This window comes from Trichomonas vaginalis, chromosome III (genome assembly GCF_026262505.1).
Source record: "Trichomonas vaginalis G3 chromosome III, whole genome shotgun sequence".
NCBI classification, from domain to species: domain Eukaryota; phylum Parabasalia; order Trichomonadida; family Trichomonadidae; genus Trichomonas; species Trichomonas vaginalis.
This window is the reverse complement of record NC_067205.1, coordinates 19,634,256-19,662,017: the sequence shown is the minus strand read 5'-3', so window position 1 is coordinate 19,662,017 and position 27,762 is coordinate 19,634,256. Positions and strand designations below refer to the sequence as shown.

Here is a 27,762-nt window from a genome sequence, read left to right as displayed (position 1 = left end):
ATGAAGGACTGGATGTCCATATTATTTTAAAGATATTTTTACATATCTTTATATCATTTAAACTTAAGCAGTTAATGTATGTTTAGACTCTATAGTAGCGGATTAATAAATAAATTCATTAATTAAGAATATTTTTCCTCAAATATTTACGAATAGAGGAAAAAAAATTGTAGTTTTCCTAATAAATTAGACTCCATGATTGAAACAAACGTATCTTGGTTTGTAGCTTCTTCTACTAACATTTATTTATATCAAAAATTGACATTTGCATTGCAAATAACTTGGTCCCCACATTTTATAATACCTACTATATAGGAATTCAATTAGAAACATATCATGAAATAAATACTTCAATTAAATTCAAATATTTGTAAAATAATTAATTTTTCTCAAATCATTTATATTAACAGATTTATTTCCTATGAACAATATTAGTTGGGGTTGTTTCTTCAACAAATACATCATCATCAGACTCTTCTTCGTCATAAGAATCTTCATCTTTATCTTCTTCATTTTTATTAGTATCATATTGCATAGGAGACGGTAATTTAACTTTAGGGGAATAATTTTCGTGATCTTCTTCTTCATTATTCGCATCATTTTTTATCATTGATGCAATTTTAGCTGCATTACGAGGTGTTGGATCTTCATCATCACTAGAAAGAGCGTGTTCATCTTGAATTTCTTGTTCTTCCAAATTAATGGATTCTTTTTGTAATTCTGAAGGTAATTTCATTGTTAATCCTAATTCATCAACTCCCATTAAGATTGACTGCTGAATCCTTTCCATTATTTCATTATATACTACTTCATGTTGCGATAAATCTTCGTTAACATTATTATTTGTTGAACAATTGGGTAATTTAGATGGTAATTTTCTCTTATTTCCTATGCTTTTGTATTTATCGCAAATTTCGTAGATTTTATTAAGCTTTTGTTGGTTATCTAACTTTAATTTCATGTTTGAATCCAAAATCTGCATTGCATTATATACATATGGTTTTACTTTTGTTGGATTATTTGATATTTGATTGTCTTTACTATTAGAAAATGATTGATATAAGCACTCTTGAAGGGTCGACATTAATTTTTAAACGTCTTTCAATCAAAAAAATTTTGAAAAACTTTTATGTTTGGTATCACCATTTCTAGACTGAGAAAAGGACTCATATTTAAGATATAGATAGAATATGTCATAAGAAGCTTAATTTGAGACTTAGGAGAAAAACTATGCAAATTTCAAAGATGAGAGAAACAGATCTTACAATTCTGCCTGAAATAAATGATGATTGATCTTGGCTGTGCTATAAGACCTTACATTGATATATTTTTCAATGGTTATGCACGAATAAAGTTCAAGACCGATATATAACTCCTTAGATTTTTTTAGCGGACACACACAAAAAAAAAATCGTTTTTCATGGGAAATTAATTTGATTTCCCGACTAAATCTAAATTATATTAAACGATAATTTCAACATTATTCACATGAATCAACACTAAGAAATGCGTATTGAACAAACTCAAACACTTAGAAACTCTCTTTGGAACTTCAACGAAGTTTTTCAGATTATTACGATGCTGATGATCCTACTATTAAAACTGAAAACGAAACTATATCAGGAAGTAATGGCAATTACTACATTAATCATGCGATATTTTCATTCCATTACCAAAAAACAGCAATTTACCTTGAATCCAATAGCAAAGCGTTACTCGAAACATGCACATTTTACAATAACAGCTCCACAGGAGATGGTGGATCATTCTGTATCAAGGAATCTGACTGCGCCTTAGTTCATCTTTGTTTATCACTTTCATCAACTTCTAATTATGGATGTGCATATCGCATTGAATCAAAATATGGTAGTAACAAAAAAAAGTATGCATTTGAATGTTCAGTTTCAGAATGCTACGGAAAAAGTCATTCTCTTCATCATTTCCTAGGAGATATCCAAGTAAGTAACATGAATACATCTTATCACAAAATTACTTCTTATGCTGGATATTTAATTTCTTCACCAACAGGAACAGGAATTATGAATTTCACAACAGCTTCGAATTCGTCATCTACAAAATATGCTGTAATTTCCAATACAGGTAATTTTAAAATTACAAAATGCAATTATTTAAACAATGAATTTAGAGCAAGTAATTGGGCAATAATTTTTTGTTCTACTTCAATTAGATATTCAAATTGTTCATTCATAGGAAACAAAGGAAACTATTTATTTTATGAAAAACCAATTATTGATAATTGTTACTTTGATGAAAACAATTTCACTCAAACTGTAAATGATGATCCAGTTACTTTTGAATCAATTCAACCATTTGATTTCCATATATCTCATTATTCAACATATTTTTGTTCTGCTAAAAAATTAGAATTAAATAAAAGTAAATCATATAAAAAATATGAAGAAGATGAATTAGATCTTGAAGATATCAAATGTATTATTAATAATGTTTATAAAACTTCATTTGTTGAAGCAGTAAATTTATCTTCATCAACAGAATAAATGAAAATTATTTTTCTCAGGCTGTTTAAGTGCACATCTATTTAAACTGTTGCCATTTGTAGCTCCGCGTGTATTTGCTTCTTTGAAATGATAGTAATTAAGATTTAAATGTAAATTATGGGCTAAAATCTTTCTATATTGTCTTTATTTTGAGATTATTGAAACAAATTGAATCTATTTCTCTGTCCAGCAGAGATAAATGCGCAAAGACTTTTAAAATAAAAAAGTGACAGAAGCAATGCATCCAATTTGTCAACAAGTTACTGGAGCCGTAACTGCAGTTGCTTTTCATCCAATTCTACCATGGGTATTATATGGAACAGAAGATGGATTCATTCGAATCATAAATTACGAAGTTGGCTCTCAAATTGTTGAAATTACACAATCAAAACACAAAATCAACTGTCTAGAATTTCATAAAACACAGCCATTCTTTGCATACGGAACATCATCAGGCAAAATCAATATCATAAATTACAAAACATGCATGTTACTCGCTACGTTTTCAGATCATTTAAATTCTATTTATCAATTAGAGTTTCATACCGAATACCCATTCCTTTTATCATCATCCGGTGATGGAACAGCCAGAATTTATAACTGGCAAAGCAGACATTGCGTTTCTATTATTGAATCTACCTCTTGTGCAGTGACAACAGCAAGATTCTCTCCGAAATCTACATTAGTTGCAATAGGAAATCAATACGGAACATTGAAATTGAGTGATTTAAATAATTTATACAATTCATCACACACTCAAGAAGTTCAAACTAAATTACTTAATTTCGAACAGATTGGCAACTTTATTTGGGTTGAAGATGCACATACAGATTCTGTTACTAACATTTCATGGCATAAATCAGAAGAAATTTTTGTTTCATTCAGTTTAGATTCTACAATCGGAGTTTGGCAAGTCACCGGACTCTCTGCTACTCGAATTTCAACTATCCCAAATAACGGGATTCCTATTATTTCCGGCTTTTTCCATTATCCATCTAATCTTGTTGTTTATTCAGAGAAAAACGGCTGTATTTCATTCTATGACATTTTTAAAAATAAGAAATTATTTAAATACGACAATCCTATTCTCGAAGTTTTATCTATTTGTTGTAATCATAAATCTTCTGTTTTAGCAATAGGTCACAGTCACGGTATTGATGTTATCAAACTTTGGAAGGAACGTCCATTCAACGATTTTGTTAGCGGAACTATTGCATGGTCTACAAAGAATCACTTATTAGTTTATGATACAACTAACAAGTCTAACAAGACAAAGATTTCATTACACGATAATGTGTCTAAAGTATCATTGTGTCCTACTAAGACATCAGTTGTTGTTTCATATAACATTCAAGGTCGACAAACAGGCTTTATTGAACTCACAACATTTTCTAATGCTAAATCACGCCAACGATTTATTGGAAACTCAGGAATCTTTGTTAACCGAAGTACTATTGCATTTTTGTCGACATCACGAGATTTTTTAGAAGTTATTGACACATTAACAGGAAACACTCGTAAATATCCAGTTGAAAATGCACAAGACTTGTTCACCTTCAATGGTGGAAACATATTCATTTCAACCGAAAAATATTTAATTGTTTTCGATGCAATCAAAGGGAAAGAAATTTCTCTATGTCATATTCCATGTGCTAAATCAGTCAAATTTGATTCATCTAAGGAATATATCTGTGCACATAACGATACAACAATATTTTATGCTAAATCAGATTTCTCATATATTGAATCATTCACAGAACATACTAAAATCAAAAGCTGTTGTTTTTACGAAGATATTGTTTTATATACTACGAAACATCATCTTAAATACTTTTGTGGCCACGTTTCAGGCATCATCAACACAACACCAACCGTTTACTACTTGATTGGTCCATCTATTGACAGTATGTGGTTTGTTACAAGAGATGGAACAACATTTCTTAAGAAATTGAACTCTAAAGAGATTCATATCATCAAGAGCATGACAAATAATGACATTTCAAGTGTTTCCAGACAATCAGCGTCATCTCTTGTAGGTGATTTCGTCCATGATACATCAAAGAATCTTCATAAGTACGAAATCTCACAAATTACATCTAAAACAGAACGAGAAAAGTTTGAGATGTCTCTTCTTTGTGGAGACATTTATACAGCATTTTCTATTTGTAATTTTTTGAATGACCGAGAATGCTACAAAAATCTTGCCAAAGTCTCATTAAACTCAGGTAACCTTGAAATTGCAGAAACATGTTACAAGAAATCATGCGACAATGAATCACTTGCATTCTTTTACATGATCAGTGGTCGTCAACAAGATCTTTCTTCATTGTCAGATCAAGAAAGAAATCCATTGCTATATTTATGGAACAACGATGATGAGAAACTTAAAGAAATTCTTGACAAATTCAATCCATCGTTATTTGATACATCTAAGTCATCTACACTTCATATTTTTCATGGTAAAGAGATCAAATCTAATTGGCCAACTTATTTCACTAAAACTAACTCTAATACACTACAAAATGAAATTCACAGTAAAATTTATTCATCAGACATTGAAGGCTGGAACAATTCATCAGACGAAGATAACAAGAACAATGATAATAGTATTGAAGAAGAAGGATGGGACATTCAAATTGAAGATGATTATAGAAATGATTATCAACAATCAATATTTGAAATTCCAGTTGAAGGCGAAAATATTGAGAAACAATGGGTTCATAATTGCAATGTTGCCGGTGACCTTGCTAAGAGCGGTGATTTCTCAGGCTGTTTGATTTTGTTGAAAGAACAAATTGGTCTTAAAAATTACGAAGAAATCAGAAAATTTTTACCTGAATTTTATGTTTCATGTCATTCATATTTGCGTACAGAATATGGAAATTTAGTTTTCCCACTTAGTTCTATTTTCCGTGGTGTTTTTGTTCCATGCAAATGTAATGATATTTTATTGTTGAGTTCAATTGAAAACAATATATTTAATTCATTCACGAAAGCAAAAATTTCAGAGTGCATTTCAAAATGTCGAGAACTTTTTTTGTATAGTTGTTTTTGTAGTGTTCATACACTTGATGAAAAGAAACAAGTCATTGAAATTATTTCACTATGTAAAGAATACTGTGTTTGTTGTTTATTAGAGAACACACGTAAGACAGAATCAAATATCAAACGACAAGTTGAATATTCTATGTACATGACACATTGCAAATTGCTTTCAATTCATGAAAGTATTTGTTTGCGAAGTGCACTCAAACAGAGTCTTAAACACAAATGCAATCACTGTGCTATTTGTATTTCTCGTCGAATGATTGATTTTGGAAATGACAAACTTCGCGAATTGGGACTTCAAACACTTCAAGTCACAGGTAATTCAGCAGTTGACTCAATTCAAGTTGATTACAACGAAAAAGTTCCATTCGAACTTTGTTGTTATTCATTTGTACCTATTTACCGAGGCACTAAATCAATTTTTTGTCCTCTTTGCAAATCTTCATTCCTTTCAAGATACAAAGGAAAACTTTGTCCTGTCTGTAATCTTTGTGAAATTGGATATGAATCGAAAGGTTTAACATTAATTCGAGACAAATAAACAATTTAATTTTTTTATGAATAAATTTCATATTGTTATCTCCTTGTCATTTTATTAATTTTGCAATGCGTCAAAAGCCTTTGAAAGATATTCCCATAGCAATAAAGAAATTTTATTTATGTTGTTCCACCTTGCATTTTTGTCAACATATAATTGTCATCAATCATATAATCTAAATATAATTTTTGAAACCTTCTTCAGAAGTCTCTGCAATACCAAGTAAATACTTTGCATACATTTGTAAATTTGCTTTTAATTTAAAACACAATAATGTGTATATGGGTGAAATCAATGTGTCAACTATATGTCTTATATTAAAAATGTTCCAAAATTTGCAATTTAGCAAAATATGGCGAATATTGTTTTCACTTTTCGAATTATTTTGTTTATTTATCTCGAATAAGTGAAGCTGTTTTCATTTTTCGAACTATTTTGTAATTCTTGAAGAAGATTGATAGAACATATTTTGTAAAGCTTTCAATATCGGTCAACAATAACAAAATAGAGAAATTGATTTCGAAAATACAGGAGATAACTGTATTTTTCTTTCTATTGTAGAACTACCATTTCATAAATATTAATGTCTTATCTAAGATTTGGTATAAATTATTCTTTAAATGAAGATAAATTTACTGCTTCAACAAATGAAGTTTTATAAACATTATTAATAATATATTTGATGTCTTCGAGATCTAATTCATCTTCTTCATATTTTTTATATGATTTATTTTTATTTAATTCTAAATTTAGAGGATTATTATAAAAATATGTAGCAGAACATTTTTCTGTTGAATAATGAGATATATGGAAATCAAATGGTTGAATTGATTCAAAAGTAACTGGATTATTACTTACAGTTTGAGTGAAATTGTTTTCATCAAAGTAACAATTATCAATAATTGTTTTTTTATAAAATAAATAGTTTCCTTTGTTTCCTATGAATGAACAATTTGAATATCTAATTGAAGTAGAACAAAAAATTATTGCCCAATTACTTGCTCTAAATTCATTGTTTAAATAATTGCATTTTGTAATTTTAAAATTACCTGTATTGGAAATTACAGCATATTTTGTAGATGACGAATTCGAAGCTGTTGTGAAATTCATAATTCCTGTTCCTGTTGGTGAAGAAATTAAATATCCAGCATAAGAAGTAATTTTGTGATAAGATGTATTCATGTTACTTACTTGGATATCTCCTAGGAAATGATGAAGAGAATGACTTTTTCCGTAGCATTCTGAAACTGAACATTCAAATGCATAATTTTTTTTGTTACTACCATATTTTGATTCAATGCGATATGCACATCCATAATTAGAAGTTGATGAAAGTGATAAACAAAGATGAACTAAGGCGCAGTCAGATTCCTTGATATAGAATGATCCACCATATCCTGTGGAGCTGTTATTGTAAAATGTGCATGTTTCGAGTAACGCTTTGCTATTGGAATTAAGGTAAATTGCTGTTTTTTGGTAATGGAATGAAAATATCGCATGATTAATGTAGTAATTGCCATTACTTCCTGATATAGTTTCGTTTTCAGTTTTAATAGTAGGATCATCAGCATCGTAATAATCGGAAAAACTTCGTTGAAGTTCCAAAGAGAGTTTCTAAGTGTTTGAGTTTGTTCAATACGCATTTCTTAGTGTTGATTCATGTGAATAATGTTGAAATTATCGTTTAATATAATTTAGATTTAGTCGGGAAATCAAATTAATTTCCCATGAAAAACGATTTTTTTATGTGTGTATGGAAATATATCACTCTTTTTGAATGGAAAATGATAGCTAAATGAGTGGCATTAGTTATATTTTACCTTATTTTGGGGTATAAACGTTCACAAAATTGCGAATTGAGCCGTTTCTACCAAGAAATAATGTCGAAATTCACTTTTACCGACTTGAAAAACCAATTACTTATAATTTAAAAGGAAAAGGAAATTCTGTATTGTTCATACAAAGTGGCAACTGCTGGAACAATCTTCTGTTTGTCAGCCAAACAAGAGTAATGAAACCATAGTGCAAATTGTCATGCTCTAATATTATTGTTAAATAATGTAGACATGATCATGAAAAAATTAATATAAAAAATATTAAAAACAAAATTTAAAAAAAAATTAAACAGGTTCAAAATCAATTAAATTGTCTTGGTGTTGGTTGGAAAGTGCATCCATGTTAGGAAGTTCAACATTCATGATAGTTGAGTAGTCGAATTCCTTTCGAAGACAGTTCCATTCGACATCGAAGTTGAAATAACCAACTTCGACATTAATTTCCCATGATGCTTCCAAATATGTGAAAATGAATGATTCCTGTGTAGAAATCGAGTCAACTGGTTGCGATGCGAAAACTGAACTAGCGTTAGATTCGCTGTCTGGTTTGTTGTTTTCAGTGTTTCGCATAGTTGCTTCTGTCAAACTGTTCCACAACATGTTCAACTCGGTTTCGTAGCCTTTAGATGACTTAGAACAAAGGAATGAGATGTCTTTTTGTGGTTTTGAGACATGAACTAATGATGGAAGTTGTGTAATATCACGAACAAACTGAATAAACAATGATGGATCACACAAATCAGATCCTGAGAAATTAACTTTAGTGATGTTCTGATTTTGGATAAGAATGTCTAATAATATCATAAGACCGCGATCACCAATACGATTGTTTGAGATATTAAGAACACGTAAGAACTGATTCTGTGATAATGAATATTTAAGTGCTTCAATACCTTTATCCTTGTAATTTTGGATAGTAGAGATGATAGCAAGTTTTGCAATCTTTGTTTTCAGAATGAAATTGCTCATGGATTCCAATATTGTGGATGAATCGGATTTTAAGATAGGACATGATTGGAAAACACCTTCATGAAGGTATGAAAAGTTAGATAGGAACCGAAAAAGTTTAGAAGAAATAGGATTTTCATGCCAAATAAATGATTCAATGAATGTTGAAGGAGGAACTTCAACTAATGTAGAAAATGGATCTTTCGGAGGAGGACTATCGAACCGTGCATATGAACAGTCAACTCGGATAACTGATCTGAATGGTTGGACAGATAAAAATTTTGATAATGAATCACCTTGCCATTTAACATTGCGAAGAGTAAGTTCGTTGACTGTAGAAGGAAGGAAGAAGTCATCAGGAAGATTAGAACAACAATAATTTTGTGATAAATCTAAGTCAACAATGTATAAATTGTCATCTGATAAAAACTTAAAAATGTCACAAAGATTAAGATTCAAATCTTTCAGTTTAAGTGAATATATACCTGAATTAGAAAGTAATTTGACAATCTTATTGATCATATCTTTAGAAATTTCAAAATCTAATTTCAAATGTGACAATGAAAACAAACTAAGTTGTGAGATTGAATCTGAAAGTCCAATAAGTCTTGTAAATTGTTCTTCGGTGAATGTACATCCTGAAAAAACAAGTTCGCTAAATTTATATCGTAATTTAATACCTTCAAATCCTGATATCATTGAATCTTGGAAGATAACATCTTTAAATTTAAGTCGTTCTAAGCCATCTTTAGGGATTGACTTCAAAAATTCTGAAAAATCGTCTGATTTGGAATATTCGATGATTGTAAGACTTTTGATCTTAGAATTCTCTTTAAGAATAGATGGTAATTTAGAGTATAATGAAAAGAAATTATATCCACCGATAACAAGTTCGTCAACTGTTCGCATAAGTTGTAAACAACGACAAAGAGCATCGGTGACTTTAGTATTAGAAGGAACATGTGTAATTTTAAGTCGTTGACCGTGATGTAATTGATTCTTGAAAGAAAGCATAAGTTTCTCTGAAGGTCGACATTCTAAAGATAAACAACAGCTAATTAGAATGTAAAGTGGCTGGTATATTTCTGGTGTGTATTTACTTATATTGGATAGTTTTTCAATTTGGCCTGCTAATATATGATTTTCTGGTAAAAATGATCTTAAAAATAGCATAACTGATTTGAAAAAAGCTTCATCTTCTTCTAATGCGATTGAAATTTGTTGTTTCGAGAAAGTAAATTTGAAATTGCATGAGTTTTTATAAGATATTCCAGAAAGATCGACCCAAGGATAAACGTGAAGTATTTTTGCATTTTGCCCAAGTCCTACTGTCTTACAGGCATATAATGCTGATGATGTGGCAACAAAAAAACGCTTCAAAAGTTTATTTTTTGAAGATATTTTGTTTCCCCATTGGCTAATTACAATAGGTTCGAACTTTGTGTTCACTATATTTGAAAAACTGTCTGTTTGTTAGAAAATAAACTGAACTAATTACTTTGTTGTGCTTCCTTTTCATTCAAGTTAATTTTTGACACTCAGTACTTAAAAATTGAATTTATCCAAGATAATGTTGTAAACAGAAATTCATCAAAAGTGACACCTCAGAAAAGCTAAAATATTGAATTTTTGGAACTTTTGATAGAGCACGTTTTTAAATATTAATTAAAGTAAATGTATATTTTGTAAAGATTCTTTTTAATAAAAAAATAAAATTTTGAATAAGAACACAAAATCTTCTGAAAAATAATATCACATAAACTCATATTATTTTCTAATATATAACTATTTTATATAAAAATCAAATTCAATGATCTTAAAAGCGAAGGATAAACCTCAAAATTTACGAATATAATGAGTGGAATATAATGCTTATCTATCATAAAACCATATGAAATATCAATTTTTGCTTTACGCCTAATTTTTGACGACAATTAGCAAAAAATGTTAAATGTTAACACTCAGTCCATTTGAATATGAAAAATAAAATTGACCTTGATTAAATGTTTTTATTTATCATGCAATTCTTCTTGCGACCAAAGATTTGAATAAAATTTCAAAAAATAAGATAGCTTAAAAAATAATATACGGTAGTGTTTACTAATAGATGAATAGTATATAAATTCTATTAAAATGGATTTGATCCAAAAAAATATAAAACCAAAAATAATTGTTATAATTTAAATGAAGAAGTAATTTAAAACGATTTTATTTATGATCAAATTTTATATATTTTTTTGGATCAAATCCATTTTAATAGAATTTATATACTATTCATCTATTAGTAAACACTACCGTATATTATTTTTTAAGCTATCTTATTTTTTGAAATTTTATTCAAATCTTTGGTCGCAAGAAGAATTGCATGATAAATAAAAACATTTAATCAAGGTCAATTTTATTTTTCATATTCAAATGGACTGAGTGTTAACATTTAACATTTTTTGCTAATTGTCGTCAAAAATTAGGCGTAAAGCAAAAATTGATATTTCATATGGTTTTATGATAGATAAGCATTATATTCCCACTCATTATATTCGTAAATTTTGAGGTTTATCCTTCGCTTTTAAGATCATTGAATTTGATTTTTATATAAAATAGTTATATATTAGAAAATAATATGAGTTTATGTGATATTATTTTTCAGAAGATTTCATTCTATATGCCTATGAAAAGTACTCTCAAAACTAACTTTTTCCTAATTATAATTAAATCTAGAATATTGTATTATGCTTAGTATTATTTCATTTTTCTCATTCAATTTAGAATTTACAAATGTCAAAAAATTGAGAGCTGTCACTTTTGATGAATTTCTGTTTATTACAATAATAGCGTCTATGTCTGATTAGGATCGCAAACATCGAAAGAGCATTCAAGAACTATCAATTTCTCTATCGTTGTTTTCGCCCTCAAAAAAATTGAACATGAATTCTTTTTGATTAAAAGTATCTAGGTATAAATGAAATTTTATTGTTTATAGGGAAAAAATCTTCCCATTCAAATGAAAAACTTTGATTGTAAATCTTGTAAATTCAAAATTTCGACATTGAAATTATGGCACTATATTGTAAATTGGTTGCTATTAATCTCATAAAAAAAATAAAATTTGCTCAGTTTCAAATTCATTCATCTCAAAATTTAGATAAATCTAATTGGTTCAGCTTTTTGGTTTGCACTGGACAGATATATTTCAAAATTTCTTCAAATTACGTCTTGATATCTCTCAGAATAGCAAATTTAAAAATTTCATAATATTCATCTTTAAAAAATTTCACAGATGAATATTAAAATGATGTAATTTTGATTACACATTCATTGCAACTTATGCAAATGATGGATATCATATTATTATAATTTTGATTCGATATCTCTGAAAATTGTCGATAAAATATTATATTTATTAAGATATATAGATAATGTTTAGCAAAAAAGGAATAAAATATCTACCTAAAAAGAAATAATTTGGTTGATTTGAGCAGATATTCTTTTCTTTGGTTTGTACTAAATTTCCTTCGCATGAACTTAATCCAATGAACTTTAAGTTATTATCAAATGATGATGTTGTCTTTGATGAGCTAAAAACAGTTCCTCCAATGGAATCATCATCATAAATTTGTCCTCCAGAATCTGTGCGAAATAACTTTCTTTTCGTATTTTGTCGATTGTTTTTGAAAACTGAATCAAAAACTTCAACTTTTGTGTTACTTCCAGCAGTAAACAATCCATATCCTGTGTTTGTCTGTGAATTGTTTATATAGTTACTTCGTTCAAATACTCCTGCACTATAAATGAACCGCGTGATTATCCAATCAGAAGCTTTTAAATTCTCAAAATTACAAAATGAAACATTTGTTGTTGATTGTAGAAAGTAATAATAAAAAGCTGGTTCTTGTTTTGATATGCGGTTAGAAATGTTTGTTTTTGAAAGAGAAGAAAAACCTTGACTTTGGTAAATCATTTCATCTACTGAACTATCTCCTCCATTAATAATTGATCCTTGGAGGATTGTACTGTTGATTTTGCCAAAGAAATACAAAAATTGGCCTTCTGCTGGAGAAATATTTTCGGATGAACAGAATTTATCAATAACAATATCATTTTCGTAATCACTTTTAACGTAAATAGTGCCAGGACCTTCTGTAAAAACGTTTTCGCAAAGTAAGATAGAAAAATCTTGAACGCTTTCGAATTTAACTGCACGATCTTGAATTTCAATGAACTTGCAGACGTATGTGAAGCATTTGCTGTTTGTTGCAATGACATTCTGGTTAATACCTGTAATAACAGGTGGAGGGAGGAGTTTCCCGTAATATTGAGACCAGAAGTATGTTGTATCATCATCGCTATGAAAACTTCTTAAGGATCCGATATGTTTTACATGGGCAACGAGTACAAAGACTCATTGCTACAATATCAAAATTAAAAAAATTCTGATGCAAATTTTAATCGAAAATTTTGGGGCATACAATAATTTTTCGAGAGTTAAAAATTAAAAATTTAGATTATAAGGTCGCCAAAAAAAGTGCGGAAATTAAAAACCGCAGTTTGAGTACTTTCTGAGAGTCTGTTTGTCAGAAAGTATACATTTGTAAACTTTCTGACACTAAATTTTTTTTGTCCTTTCAAAGTTTTTGACAATGTCAAAAAGTATACATCGGGGCTCTCAATTTTCCTCTCAAACGGCGGTTTTTTAAAAACGCAAATTTTTTTCATCGACCTTATATCATGTGTATATGATTTTTTATTTTTGACGATATATTTATCGTATGTGAATTTACTGTCAGTGATTTTGAATGGGTATTACGGCTTTACTGTGCTATATTGAATTTTCATGGACCTAAATTGGCAAAGTCAATAATAGGGATGTTTCAATATGCTTATATAATATATAAGTATACCTTCACCATTTCTAGCCTGAGAAAAGGACTCATATTTATGGTATAGATAGAATAGATCATAAGAAGCTTAACTTGAGACTTAGGAGAAAAACTGTGCAAATTTCAAAAATAAGAGAATCAGTGAAAATTGAATACTTTTTCACTTAATTTTTTATTTCAAAAACGAAAATTTTCAAAAATTTCAAAAAAAAATATCTTTTACAGTCAAATAAACCTTTTCATGCATTTTTAAATCAGCCAAATCGATTTATTATTATTCTTTAAGCTATATCTATGACAAATATTCCTATCATTTATATAATATTATTCTCATTTTTATTTTAGTAAAAACCTGATTTTAACTTAAATAGTATAGCTCAAAAATGTATTTCAATCAAATCGCATATAATCTATTTGTTAAATTTGGTTGATTTGAAATTTGATATTTCATTTTTTTTAACTTTTATTGAAATAATACATACAATAGTCTGCTCAAACAGAATAAAACTTATTACAATACAAACGTTCAAAACTAAAGCAAGGGATTTCCCAAATGATAAAGAACGAAAACTTTATTGAGAATTACAGGCGTGCAGCGTTTTCTTGTTGTGCAGTAAAGTTGACCAAATTTACACAAATTTTCCTGCAAATTTGCACAAATTAATAACATCATATACTCTAATAATATATGGAATCTTATGGAAATCCCCAGGGCCAAAGTCGAGATATGAGATGATTGAAAATCAAAAATTGAAATACTTCCACATTTCTCACGTAAAATCCATTTGCATGTGGAACCCTTACTAAAAAACCAAAAATCTATAAACATGTTAGAAATCTCCAACACATCAAAAGTAGATGACAATGTTTAACTAAATAATCTTAATAAATTTATACATCATGTCCTGCACAATACATCATCAATATCAACTATTCTCTAAATATCTATGCGAGCTCAATAAATGTACCAAGGTATCACCAGTTAGTATACAAGTCTTGGGTATGGTGGCACTGCGTTCCACCTTACCCAATACTTGTGAATTTGACACTTTACAAAGCCGCCAACAATTTCACCTCACTATCGTTCTCACTAACAACTTCACTAATGTTCTCATAAATTTTCCTCAATATCTTCATCATCAGTGTTAACCCTATTGTAGTCATACTTGAAGCCATAAACTTTCTCTAACTTCTTAACGTACAATTTACATAACTTACCTTCGTCATCGTATGGTTTAATGATATAACTATTTCTATCTTTATAAACAGTCAATGAAAAGTCAACTGGTCTCGGATGTATTTGAAAGAACATGTTATGCTCAGGAAGGAAGAATAAATGTTTAAATGTATGTTTGTTATATGTTTTGATTTGTATGAGTTGCTTTTGTTCTGTCATTACATCCAAATAAAATAAAAATAATTTTAAAAAATAAAATAAAAAATAAATGATATCACCACCCTCACACGTATGAAAACATAGCACAAAAATAAATTTAGGTGAAGTGGTGAGATCTAACCCGATTTCTAACCCGATTTCTAACCTCATTTCTACCCTGTTGAATTCATTGCTTTATTCCTCACTGTCGTCTGCTTTCTCCAACTCTTCTAACTTCTTCTTAAGTTCAGCAATGTTGTCCTCATGAAGTTTAATCTTTCTCAAAATTCCTTCTTTATCTAATGGTTTGCTTTATCTTTCTAAACTGAACTCTACCATCCTTCATAGTATGAATGTAAAAACCTTCTGGAATAATTCCTGATTTAATGTATTCTACCAAAAACTTTTGTTTCATTGCTTCAGTGACTTTAGTCGTCATTTCAATCAAATAAAAATTTTAATATTAAATAAAAATAACGTTATTTTTTCAGTAAGGAAACGCAGGAGTTTTACGATTTATTTGTGGTGTAGGTTCTGGTTTAAATGTTGGAGTCGGTTTTGGAGTTGACTTTTGAACAGGAGTTTGTAATTCCATAGGTTCAGGAGTCATTGAAGGTGTTGTTTGTGAAGGCGTTGGTTTTGGCGATGGTGTCGGAGTTTGTTTAACTTCAGCTACTTCAGTATTATTTACAACATTTGCTTTATTTCTTTTCAACATCATTACTGCTCCTGCTGTAACTAGCAAACCTAGTGGGAGACCATATCTTATATAAGGACTTGACCAAATGCTATTTTTGACAGGAGCTGGTGGAACACCTAACCTTGGTGAGACTGCTCTTTGCCATTGTACAGCTCGTAAGAAATATTCAATAGGTGCTCCATAATCGTTTGGTAAAGTTTGTTTCATAGATGGTGAAGGTTCACGAGAGCTTGATGAAGAACTCATTTATAAGCTTTAAAAATAAACGTTCATCCTTTATTCCTCACTGTCGTCCGCAGCTAAGTTATAGTCATCTAATCTTATTATGGGATGCCTGACTGTCTTACCTGAATGGCAAAGCAACAATCCCTCATAAATCCAATAAGTGGCTTTGGTACATTTTCAGTTGCTAGTTCAATAGGTCCTTTAACAGACAATTTGTATGTTATTGGAGCAGTAGATGTTTGACCTTGCTGGAAGCAAAAGTCCACTTCTGTTGGAAAACCACATAAGAAATGTGTGTTGTCATAGCTATCCCATTTATGTTCCACACTACCATCATCCACCAATGACCTCATAACATCTTCATTAAATCCAATCATATCATTGTTTGTATTGCAAGCGTTCGCAACCATTTCATAAAATACAGGTCCATATGATTTTTCAGGTTCTGCAGGCATATTTCCATAAGCTCCCATGGAAAGCTGAAGATATTTAAACTTAGGGTTCTCAAAATTAACATAATAGTTGTCTTTCTTTCTAAATAGTGCCCAAATACTTTTAACATTAATAGGCGTATAAGCTGCTGTAAATGTTGCACTTGAACTATCTGTATTCTTTGAGAATGAACCGTCCATATGAATCCAATCCATAACTTTAACAGGAAAACATAAAGCCTCGTTTGTATAATGTTCTACAAGTTCTGTATAAATGTTAGGGTCTAAAGAGAATGACTTTGGATGAATGAAACATTCATTAAAATCCATCTTTGTTCGAAATAGTTGCTGGTTACAGTTGTAATAGCAACTGTTCCACTAGCTTCTATTGCCTTCGTTATCATAGTGAATGGTTCATTCCATGGAACAAATTTATTTGTCGTGGATTTGAATCTGAAGCAAATGCAACTTTAAGAGTTGGATTGAAAGCAATGATATCATTTACAGATATAGATGTGCATTGTAATGCGTCGCTACTGAACTTTACTTTAAGCTGAATGTTACCAGCAAATGCAGGAATAAATCTTATAGCTTCTAATGGTAAAAACTTTCTAACAGGAATTCTTAAACGAAGCTTAAAATCAAATGATTTTCCTGCTGTAATTGGACCACTACAATTGTCCTGTTCTGCATGTTCCGAATGACTCCATACATCTTCATGTCGAGTCTTTGAGAAAACATCTACTTTCTTTATTTGTTCGGTAGTTTGTGAGTTTGAAGTTATATATGCTTCTTCTCTTGCGTTGTCTTGAGAATATACGATACGACCATTTGCAAGGATTTGATATCCAGCAACTGCATAGAAAGCGTCATCGAAACCAATCCAAAATCCTGGTGGTTTTTTTATTGGAACCTGAACCAATTTCTTTATCTGCAATAAATTGACCTTCCATTTTATACGTAATGAATGTATTGTAAAGGTCCAACATATTTTCACCAGGAGGTGCGAGATTGAATGTTACCCATGTGTTATCTTTAGCAGTTCCAGGTTGTGATGGAATCTTGCGTCAGAATATTTTCTATTAGTGTCACCAATTTGAACTGCATTGTCTATGATATCGAAATATGAGCGAATCTGATGAATATGCTCTGCTGGAGTAAATTCGTTTAACTGTTCGTTCTGCATGTATTACTTCGGATAAAAATATCTATTTACTTCATTATTCTCACTCTTCTTCTTGGCATTCGGGGGAAGTTGTTTCTTGACATTTTCAATGAACTGTACATTCTCTTTTGTCTCAACTTCTTTCACTGGTGGGTCAGGGTTCTTTGACTCGGTTTGCTTTTCAATGAAATTCACGAACTTTGCAATAAGCTCTTGGTTCGTTATTGAAAGAACATCTGGCTTCTTTCTTCTTGTTCTATTGACTTTTCAGTTTGAATAGAAGGTTTTATATGGGCTTCGCCCTCGGTGCCATACACCTTAATGTTGTCGCTCTCTGCATTCGCTAATGGAACCTTTCTTTTTCTTACGTATATTTTACCATCTTTACTCTGACTTACATAATAGAAAGGATGTTGTATTCCTCTTGCGTCATTTAATATAATAGACTCTCGCTCTGATTTTTGACAAGCTCATTTTACATCGGTTAAAGTTTTAATTTTATTTTTTATCTGCAGTCAAATAACTCAGACAAGTCATATGGACAAGACCCAAGGGGTCATAGATGTTGAAGCATTGAAGAAAGAAATTCGCGAGCAAATTTTATCCGAACTGAAGGAACAAAAACAAGAACAAAAGCCAGAGAGACCAAAGAGAAAACTTAGTGAAAAACAACTTGCTGCATTAGCTGCTGGAAGACAAAAGAACCCACGTTTGCTGGCGAAGAAAGCTAGAGAAGAAGCTGAAGCAAAAGCTAAAGAAGCTGAAGCAAAGAAAGAGTAAATGGTTTATTTTTATCCGAATTAAATGTATAGACAAATACCTTTATCTGTTGCGTTCAGTAGTGAAAACCCTGACGTTAAAATAAAGGGGAACAGAGTAACGTTTAAGTTTCCAACAGACTGGATTGTGAACATAAATGAAGAGAAGTACATTGGCATAACATCTATGTATATAACACGTGCATTTAGGAAAGTTGACTTTATACTTCAAGTCGAGATAGAAAATGACGAACAGTCTTTAAGTGTCCAAAACATTCACATATACAAATACTTTAAAGACGATACAACTTTACAAGAATGTATGATTTCCTTCAATGAAATGTTCGAGAAAAAGTTCAACATTGAAGTACAAAACTTTACAGCCTTTACGTGAGTTTTTGCACAACTGAAAGAAGAAGGTAGTCAGCCACAACTTATAGACTTTCATTATGAATTTAATGAAAATGAAGATGGAACACATGATTGTCAGTTTTGTTATATATTCACCATTCAATGAAGTAGCTAAAGAGAAAGAAAATCCATTACGTATAAGATTTCAAATCTCTGAACCAAGTGATGATTTCAAGAATGTTTTCAATTATGATGCAATGCTTCCGAGGAAAAATGAATTTTCAAAGATTGTAACACCTGGCATTTGGGATAGAAAGCAAGCTATATTATATTCAAACTTAAAGTAAGGGAGTTGAAAATGAGTTCATTGGTCATACAAGAACTTCACCACTTCCTAACCCTAAATACTATAAATTAACTGGCTTCAATCGTGAGTTTTGGATAGACATGTTCTCCACTCATGACCATAACTGCCCAGTGTTCTTACCTCCAGACCATAAGGACTGTCTCTACATTGAAGCACAACTCTTAAACTCTACCATCGCAGTATTGTAAAATCTACGCTAGCTTTATTTTTATCACGAATGACCTCATTTCTGACAAAAATAAATGACCTCATTCATGACCTCATTGCTGACAAAAATAAATGACCTCAGAACTTCAACTTACGAATAAAGCTTGTTTTAGTCGTTATTGAGAAGTTAAACTTTTCAGCAAAGCAAGGACTAGAAGACTTACATAAGTCAAATCCAATCTCTTGACCGTCATAAAGTGCTTTATATAACTTCATAACACTGAACTCAGAGTCTTTGTCAAATTTTCCTTGCGGAACCATTAAACCTTTTATCTTCATCATAGAAACACTGAACAGAGTCAGGAAACATTTCATTAGCGGTTAAAGCAATAACATCTTGCTTCACGCCTTTCATTCTGCAGTGAAATGCAACTTCATTTAAATCGTTAGTGAGTAAGTCTATGTAGGTCTTCTTTCCACAAATATTGACTTGTATGCTAAACTTTGTTTTCCAGGTGTTATTTCTGCGAAGTCACTATGAAACTGACCAAGGTTTTTACCAATGAGAAACTCTTCCATAACGTTTCTCAAACTCTTCAGCTAAACGAGGGATATCTTCATTGTAGAGATGCATACTTCCGTATCGCTATAAAGATGTCCATTCCTAAGTCTTCAGCAGTACAGAATACTTCACACATTATTCTCTTCGACATTGATAGAATATTTACACCAAGTGGACAGAAGTTAAAGTGTCTGCAAATGCTTTTCGTTAGCTTGAAAATAGTTTTATCTGAACCATCCAAACCTTCGAACTTCACTATATGGTTGTAGTTTCTGATGGCATATCTTATAGCATCTTTGTCATTTACTATGGTTATTTTTGACTCAATAGGAGATAGAATAGTTTTGCCATAAATACTGTTCAGAATGAGCTTTATATTTTCTTGCAAAGGATTTCCTTCTTTCTTATACTTTAACCTTAACTCAAACAACTTCTTTACTTCATCTCTTATTCTAATATCTCTGTTTCCATCGTAATAGTATCCTTGCAACACATCACATTTGACACCTTGATATTTTATGAGGTCTTGTAATGTTATATGGTCAACATACATTAAACAGCAAGTGTTTGAACTTCTGGGAACGTTAAGTTCTGGATTTAGTTCAGGGTCACAAACTATTAAAGGAAAGTGTCTATGTATTCCAATCTCTGTTATCTTAATGAGAACAAAGAAGCCAGACATAAACTTTTCACCAATGGGTTCCTTTTGGTCGTCATCGAATAAATGTCTCATGAGATACTCTGTGCTTAGCATCTCATCCTTCATAACCTTTGGAATTCCTTCTAAAGTATAAAGTCTTGCTATAGCTGATGGATATAATGAAACAGCGTCGAAGTCAGCAATGAGTTTCTTTTCACTCTTTTGTTTCATGTTATCTGACAACATACATCTTCCACCTTGAATGCATCTCGAAATAAATTCTCTTGGTTTATTTGAGAGGTCATATAAATTTCCATTCGGGAAGTACACTCTGTTCTCAAATAATTTGTTAGCAATTGAACAAATACTAACGTAGTCATAAACGTTTAAATCAAACTCTTTCAATAAGTCATTGCGGAACTTTACAAAACCTTCTCTTAAAATTCTTACATCTTGTTTGCAATAAAATGTGCTATATTTTTCTAAGTCGAAGTGGTTTTCATCTATTCTGCAACCTTTGATGGAATCTATGTTTTTCATAAATGTATCTGCATCCTGGATAAACTTACATGCTTCAGAAATGACACCAGTTCTGTTGTCATTTGCTAACAAAGTACTGCTGTAGTAGTTATATGGAAATACTTCTTTCGGTCCTGTTTGTAAGTTAAACATAGCAGGAAATAGTTTAAGCTTCTTATTTATAACACTGTAAGAGTCTTTTATAATAATTGCCCTTCCTTTATATAAGCCAGTTATTTGCATTGTTCGTGAACCTTTAATGATGGGAGTTCCTTTCACTTCTGTCATGTGTCTTAAGATGAAGTTTATATCATAGCTGAGGTTATGGAAATATATTAAACTCTTGTCAGGAAGTCGTTCCAAAAATTCTGTTGCACAGTTCTGACCCCAAATGCTTTCACTCACTGAACCATCTTCACTGTCGTAACATATGTTAAAAGCTTTATGAAAGCCATCGGTACTACACTCAAAGTCAGCAAAGAAAACGTGCTCAGGAATGAACTTGCACTTATTTTTATTTACTTCTTTTGACTCTGCTTTCTTCTTCAGTTGTACACAATACTTTGGAGCATATGTCAAATCTTTAAATGGTGCAAGGTTCTGTTTATATAAGTCAGTCGTATATGTGAAAAGTTCTCCATAAGAAATAGTTCGAAATATTTGCACTCCCACAATGTTTTCATAACATCCCATAGCGGTGTAGTTCTATCATAACGAACTACATATTTGTTCTCTCTCTTTGTATATATTTTCATCTGTTTCTCAATGTTCATTCCACCACACTCCTTCAAATTTCTTTGTAATTTCTGACGAAGTATGTTGTCATTGGAAGTCTTTCGTTTAGCATGTAGTGGTCTTCAACAAGAAGTAGGTCAATAGTTCGAACAGTTTCACATTCTTTTGGTATGTATCTCTTTATTTCATTATATCTTGAGTCATTGAAGTAACCAATGGTAACATTAAATGCTATACCTGTTGCGTCAGAAATTTCTTGTACTTTACTTTGAGGAAAGTCTCTAACACGAATGACTTCTCTCATGTGGTCAATAGTTTCTTCATTTACTCCAGCCTGAATGCAAGCATAAACGAAACAATTGTCTTCTGTCATAAGTGTTGCAGTTCTTTTGTTCAGTTCATTGAAGATTTGGTAGCGTTCAAGATTTATAGGTAATGTGCAAAGATACTTCCAGAATTGACCGCTTCTCTTCTTATAAAACTTCTTTTCACCATTATCTTTCCAAAAGCTTTCTATAAGTGCTGGGTTTCCTGTTTGCTTAAGAGCTTCCAAAATGGCTTTCTGGTCATTTGTCAGTGTGCTTTCATCTCTATATGGTCTCTTTTTTGGTTTGCCTTTCTTTACATCTGACATCGTTAAGCCTTCATATTCTTAAATCATACATCTTTATTTCAGTAAGATTCTTTATGTTTGTCAAGAAGAAGTCATAGTGCATTTCAACAATACCTGCGGCATTTGCTTCTATCTCTGATATAAAGTTCTCCTTCAAGAGCTGATGTAGTAATGTTCCAATATTATTGAGGTTTAACGTAGAACATTCATACTTTCCACCAAGTTTATAACATACCATCCATCTCTGTTGTGAGTTTATTTTAATCTTCTCTAAGAGTCTCATGAAAACCTTACCGAAATGTTTGTGTAAATATTCTCTGTTTGGTTCATCTAAAGCTTCGATGTTAAAGTCAATGAGTCTATTGCCTGACTTCACATTTCTCTTCCTATTCTCTTCATCTTTCTTTAACCATCTCTCACCTTCTTTTGGTTTGTCGTCAATGGAACGAATGACATCGTTAGCTTTGCGAACTTGTTCTATAGCACTTTTAAACATCTCTCTTCTCTGTTGTTTCAGTGTGTCGTCTCTTCTTCTTGTTTCACCAACGTTTGCATTTGTTATGTCAAACATTTCTCTTCTTACTTCATGAGGTACTGAACGTCTATGATATAAGTCAATAGCAACGTCATTTAAAGGAAAAGTTCTTGCATGGACTTCGTCCTCGCCGCGTTGCGGCTTTATGAACTCATGAATTCTATCATAACTTATTGCACCATTATAGTCATTGAGGATGTCAGCGAGTGCTTTTTTGTTTGTCGCGTAATGTTTTGCAACATCTATGTTAGCTTCTGTAAGAAGTTGTTTTATTTCCGAGTGTTCTAACTTAGACAACTTCCGATACATCTTTAGTAGGAAATAAAAAAATATTTTTTGAAAAAATTAGATTAGATTTTTTAAGTTATTTTTCAAAATAATTTAATATTTTTATTTTAATGAAACACATGCAAGATTGCAAGTTCTTTTCATACAATGCTCTCGCTACTGTCATCAAGAATGAGTTCAATGGTGCTTCAAACGTTAATGTTATCTTTAACAAGAAGTTTGTGAAAGAATCTAAGTTTGGTCAGTATGTCAGACCATTAGCTATTGTCATTGACCGCAAACGTTATACTTCACAAGAGTTAGCAGTAGTTTTGAAACAAAAGGGTTTCTTCGTGAATGTCAAAGATACTCATTATACTGTCATAAAGAACTCTAACATTGACTTCTTCAGTATTGCTATGAATCTTTCCGAACAGAAAGAATATAAGAAGGGTGAAACAAATGTGAAATATTATCCTTCATCTCTGAAGACAATAACGAACAAAGATGTTATACAGAAATTCTTACCAAAGGTTGAAGAAGCTTCAATTGACATTGACGAAGGAAGTGAAATGGTTGAAGAAATTGACCCTGACGTTATTTGAACAAAAATATATTTTTGGTTAGTCTTCATATCGATATTTTACAACAATTCCCCAATGTATAAACTTTTCATACGCTTTTTCATAAGCTTTATATACCTTCAGAAATTTTGCATAATCTTTTACATGTTGTTCGTTCTCTTCTTCTGTCATGAGTTCCGAATATTCTAAATTCATGTTCTTTCATATGAGATAAAATTTTATAAAAAATAAAATTAGCTTAGATTTTTTTATTCTTCCTCTTTGAAGTTATCGAAATATTCTGTTATTTTTTCCTTCAGTAATGGTAAGTCTTCTTTGAAGGTAAGAATTGTACAACCTTTAATATCATAGTGTGTTTGAGGAAGAGTACTTTTGACAATTTCCTTTATTTGCTCATTCGGTGTCATTGAAATCGGTAAGTTTTCACGATAGAACCAGTTTCTGTCAGATTTATATATTTTAGCGAGGTCATAAAAGCTCTTGTTGTTTCTTCTCACTAAATGCAACATAACCATATCTCTATCTTCTTCTTTCTCCATCTCTTCAGCGTAAATCATATACTTATAGCTTTTTTCCTTTCCTTTTGGTACTGAACGTGGTATTCTTTTCTGTATGCTTTTGTCTTTGGATTCAATGACTTCATCTTTTGCTTGAAGTTTCTTTTCCATCTCTCCACGTTCTGCTTTATATAGTTCATCTAACATCATGAAAATAACAAGCATAACGAGGTGAAGCCCACATTGCTACAGCGTTTACTAAAAGTCTATGAACATAATAACCTTTCAAACCAGGTGCCAAATTCTTGCGATTTTCGTACGGAATCTCTTCTCTCGGTTTTCCGAGGGAAGCAATCATATGAGGAAATTCTTCTAAAAGTTCTTTTGTCTGTTGGTTTTCAAACCAATGATATGCTTGCTTTGTAGAACGAAGAGCATTCATTATACTTTGCATTTGGTACATGTCATCTTTGACTGAACGAATGAGACGTAACTGTTTGTTATACTGTATGTATTCGTATTCTTCATTTATAGCTTCATGGACTATAACTGTTGTTGTGTTCTCTGATGTTGTCATTACTGTCTTTACATACAAAATAAAAAAATAAATAAAAATAAAATTAGCGTTATTTTCTGACTTTCACAAAAGACCAAAAATAAACGCTTTACATGTATTTTTCAGCAACTTCGTCAAATAATTTTATAGCTTTATCTATCTCATCTACTTCAAACGTTTCTTTACCTTTCATGGGAGCACCATACATTTTCTCAAACTTTTCAAGTAGTTCTGTTTCTGCAGCTCTCATATCATTAACGAACACAACCTTGACTCTATTGACTGTACTGTCATATCTTTGAGTTATATTATATGTTCTTCCTATCTTATATCTCTTTGTATTGAAGTCCTTCGGTTTCTGAACGATGTAAAGTAAGCCTTCACTGCAACGTTCCGTATCGAATGAACCATAAGTTATGAAGTTATATCCAACAACTGGGTCTAACCATAACAAAACTATTGGTATAAGACTTTTGTCTATAAGATATGCTCTTGTTCCATGAAATGCTACTGATATCATAAGCTCAGGATTTCTTGTCAAAATTTTCTGAGTTGAAGCATTTCTAACCCAGTCGTTTGTTTTCTTTCCAGATGGTGTTATAATGTCTGACAAAGAATATTTGTTGTATTTCTTTGAGTATCTTACGTTTAAATCACCTATTCTAACCACTTTGGTGTCATTGTCTATCTTTCTAACTGTTTCAAACTCAATGTTTGACATTACTGTCTTTACATACAAGATAAAAATTTTTCTTAGAAAAAAATTGGCGTTATTTTTTCTATCTTAAGGAAATGTCAAAACTCATGAATTTTCGTGAATTTCCTTAAGATAGAAAAAATAATGTTTATGTTAGCATGTTAGATCTAACACGTTTTCTAACCACTTTTCTAACATCGAAGAAAACTATTTACAAGCGTTTTACATGGTATATATTGCGATGGTTCATGACTTTAAACAGTTTTGTAGCTTCTATTTCTTCACGAAGGATATCAAAAATTTTAACTATGCCGAAGGTTTCTTTATATTTCTTCTTGACATCAGATAATAGGAAATCGTCAGCAGTTGGATAGTTTTTGTTCAGAAATGCTAACATGTCCATTTTATCTTCTGCTGGTTTCTCTACTTCTTTCTTTAAGTCAGCATAGTCGTTTCTCATACGTTCTATCTCTTTGACGGAGTAGTTATATTTCCTCATTGCTGCTTTACATTTTGAACATTGCGGATTCATTTTTGCGTTATACATTGAAATTTGACCTGCTAGAACAACTAAGGCGTCAATGGTTTTCTTTAACTCAAAAGTTGTTGGTTTTATTTGTCCATTCCATATTTTACATCTTTTATCTTTATCTCTTATCTGCCATACACATTCAGCAACTAATGAAACAAAGTTGTCGTATGTCTTAAACTCCCCAGATTTATATATGTCAGAGATGTTCTTATATACCATGTCGCAATCTTTGTCCATAACTTTATGGTTGCAATGATATCCTAGAAACTCATAGTTTACTTTACGTATGAACTTCTTTATTTCTACTGAGTCAGTTGGTTTCACTTCTATTTCATCGAATTCATGAATAGTGAGCTTTTGTTGTTGGATTTCAGGCAATTTGGGTAAATGGTCAATAATATCCTGCATGTCATAAAGATACTGTTCATTTGTTTCATCTTTCGCACTACAGTCTAAATTACTTGTTAAAAGTTCTTGCTTAATTCTTTGTATTTCTGTCTCAAAAGTATATGAAGAAGGAATGAAGCTTTTCATCTCTACTAACATAGATGTTGGATTCATAACTAAAGAGTTTGGTGAAGTTGTTGTTTGAAGTGTTGTAGAACCTATTGTTGAAATCATATCTTTACATACAAGATAAAAATTTTTCTTAGAAAAAAATTAGCGTTATTTTTCTTTCATAAGGAAATGTCAAAAATTCATGATTTTCGAGAGTTTTAGACCATGTTAGAAAAGTGGTTAGAAAACGTGTTAGATCTAACATTCTAACATAAATAAAGTTTATGTTAAAATAAATGGTACCATTAATGATATCATGACTGTTCTCGTTCATGTCTGATTTACATCTAATGAAAAAGTTTAGAAGAATTTTCTTATTCTTTCTGGCTTATTTTTGTCTTTCCAGTACTCCCGCTCTAATGGTCCCAGATGTGTTGGCTTTGACTCTCTCAAGTTCTTAGATGGTATAACATCTTCAACGCCTCCTTCATATCTTACTTTATAAGTGTCATCGTTTATGTTATAGTTAAGTATTTCAATAACCACTCCTCGCTTTGCTTCGTCAATGGTTTCAGCAAGTTTGCCATTACTACTTTCGACTAATTTATGACGAGGATAAAACGCAATAGAGTCGTCAGCAGCTTTTATAAGATATCCATTACCTTGCGTAGAGTCTACGATATAATAATTTCGACTTAACCTTAAACGTTTCTTTGTCAACGGTTTGTCGTCAAGAACTACACGAACTTTTGTACCAGGAATGAGGGTAAATTGTGTTGAATTTCTGATATTTTGTGTTTGGCTTCGTTTCTTTTGTATATACTTTTCTTCTTGTTGTTGTGTCATTGAATTTGGTGTATGTCCTGTTGTAGAATTTGTTGAGGAATTATATACTTCGAGAAAATGTTTCATTGTTTCTTCGGTAAAGTCTCGCTCTTGATTTAAATCTCTGAGCGTTCTTATGAAGCGATTAATGATACCTAAAATATTATGGTTATGGTCTTCAGTAGTGTAGTGAGTTATGTTATGCTTAATGAGAAATTCTGTGATTTCGTTGCTGAGGTATGCACTGTCTTGGTCTGATGTTAAAGTACTTGGGTTATGTTCTGCTACAAACTTTTGTAAAACTCTTAACACTTCACGAGTTCCTTTATTTCTCATTATATACGCAAAAGCTTTGCGAGTGTTAACATTTATGAAGATGAGGAATGGTTTATGTCCTCCTTTTCTGCTTTGAATGAGA

The 27,762-nt window shown here is 31.1% G+C and overlaps 10 protein-coding genes and 3 pseudogenes across 13 annotated transcripts, besides 3 other annotated features; 4 read left to right on the top strand and 9 right to left on the bottom strand.

The window, feature by feature from the left end:
• Window positions 1-80: 80 nt before the first annotated feature.
• Window positions 81-1,084, bottom strand: TVAGG3_0731870 (uncharacterized protein; the record flags this gene model as incomplete). The annotated part of the gene is made up of 1 exon (XM_001312300.1): window positions 413-1,084. One exon carries the CDS (start codon window positions 1,082-1,084, stop codon window positions 413-415), a length of 672 nt encoding a protein of 223 aa, XP_001312301.1.
• A 63-nt stretch (window positions 1,085-1,147) lies between these two features.
• Window positions 1,148-2,588, top strand: TVAGG3_0731860 (uncharacterized protein; the record flags this gene model as incomplete). The annotated part of the gene is made up of 1 exon (XM_001312299.1): window positions 1,968-2,519. The coding sequence occupies one exon, from the start codon at window positions 1,968-1,970 to the stop codon at window positions 2,517-2,519; it is 552 nt and encodes a 183-aa protein (XP_001312300.1).
• Window positions 2,589-2,757: 169 nt separating this feature from the next.
• TVAGG3_0731850 (coatomer family) lies at window positions 2,758-6,202 on the top strand (the record flags this gene model as incomplete). The annotated part of the gene is made up of 1 exon (XM_001312298.1): window positions 2,758-6,108. The coding sequence occupies one exon, from the start codon at window positions 2,758-2,760 to the stop codon at window positions 6,106-6,108; it is 3,351 nt and encodes a 1,116-aa protein (XP_001312299.1).
• A 2,023-nt stretch (window positions 6,203-8,225) lies between these two features.
• Window positions 8,226-10,354, bottom strand: TVAGG3_0731840 (ribonuclease inhibitor domain-containing protein; the record flags this gene model as incomplete). The annotated part of the gene is made up of 1 exon (XM_001312297.2): window positions 8,226-10,061. One exon carries the CDS (start codon window positions 10,059-10,061, stop codon window positions 8,226-8,228), a length of 1,836 nt encoding a protein of 611 aa, XP_001312298.1.
• Window positions 10,355-10,459: 105 nt separating this feature from the next.
• Window positions 10,460-10,497: a mobile genetic element.
• A 1,177-nt stretch (window positions 10,498-11,674) lies between these two features.
• Window positions 11,675-11,711: a mobile genetic element.
• A 3,103-nt stretch (window positions 11,712-14,814) lies between these two features.
• Window positions 14,815-27,762: part of a mobile genetic element that runs on past the window's edge.
• TVAGG3_0731810 lies at window positions 15,336-15,576 on the bottom strand (annotated as a pseudogene). The gene has a single exon. A coding segment is annotated over exon 1 (241 nt).
• On the bottom strand, window positions 15,628-16,043 carry TVAGG3_0731800 (annotated as a pseudogene). Its single transcript has one exon. A coding segment is annotated over exon 1 (416 nt).
• On the top strand, window positions 18,220-18,441 carry TVAGG3_0731790 (uncharacterized protein; the record flags this gene model as incomplete). Its single annotated transcript, XM_001297017.2, has 1 exon — window positions 18,220-18,441. A coding segment is annotated over one exon (222 nt), but the record flags the coding sequence as incomplete, so codon positions are not given.
• Window positions 20,609-22,636, bottom strand: TVAGG3_0731780 (annotated as a pseudogene). The gene has a single exon. A coding segment is annotated over exon 1 (2,028 nt).
• Window positions 22,740-23,197, bottom strand: TVAGG3_0731770 (organellar and viral DNA polymerase type B; the record flags this gene model as incomplete). The annotated part of the gene is made up of 1 exon (XM_051244564.1): window positions 22,740-23,197. A coding segment is annotated over one exon (458 nt), but the record flags the coding sequence as incomplete, so codon positions are not given.
• TVAGG3_0731760 (uncharacterized protein) lies at window positions 23,287-23,760 on the top strand (the record flags this gene model as incomplete). Its single annotated transcript, XM_051244563.1, has 1 exon — window positions 23,287-23,760. The coding sequence occupies one exon, from the start codon at window positions 23,287-23,289 to the stop codon at window positions 23,758-23,760; it is 474 nt and encodes a 157-aa protein (XP_051091150.1).
• TVAGG3_0731750 (uncharacterized protein) lies at window positions 23,988-24,278 on the bottom strand (the record flags this gene model as incomplete). Its single annotated transcript, XM_051244562.1, has 1 exon — window positions 23,988-24,278. One exon carries the CDS (start codon window positions 24,276-24,278, stop codon window positions 23,988-23,990), a length of 291 nt encoding a protein of 96 aa, XP_051091149.1.
• On the bottom strand, window positions 25,701-26,021 carry TVAGG3_0731740 (organellar and viral DNA polymerase type B; the record flags this gene model as incomplete). The annotated part of the gene is made up of 1 exon (XM_051244561.1): window positions 25,701-26,021. The coding sequence occupies one exon, from the start codon at window positions 26,019-26,021 to the stop codon at window positions 25,701-25,703; it is 321 nt and encodes a 106-aa protein (XP_051091148.1).
• TVAGG3_0731730 (integrase core domain containing protein family) lies at window positions 26,880-27,431 on the bottom strand (the record flags this gene model as incomplete). Its single annotated transcript, XM_051244560.1, has 1 exon — window positions 26,880-27,431. The coding sequence occupies one exon, from the start codon at window positions 27,429-27,431 to the stop codon at window positions 26,880-26,882; it is 552 nt and encodes a 183-aa protein (XP_051091147.1).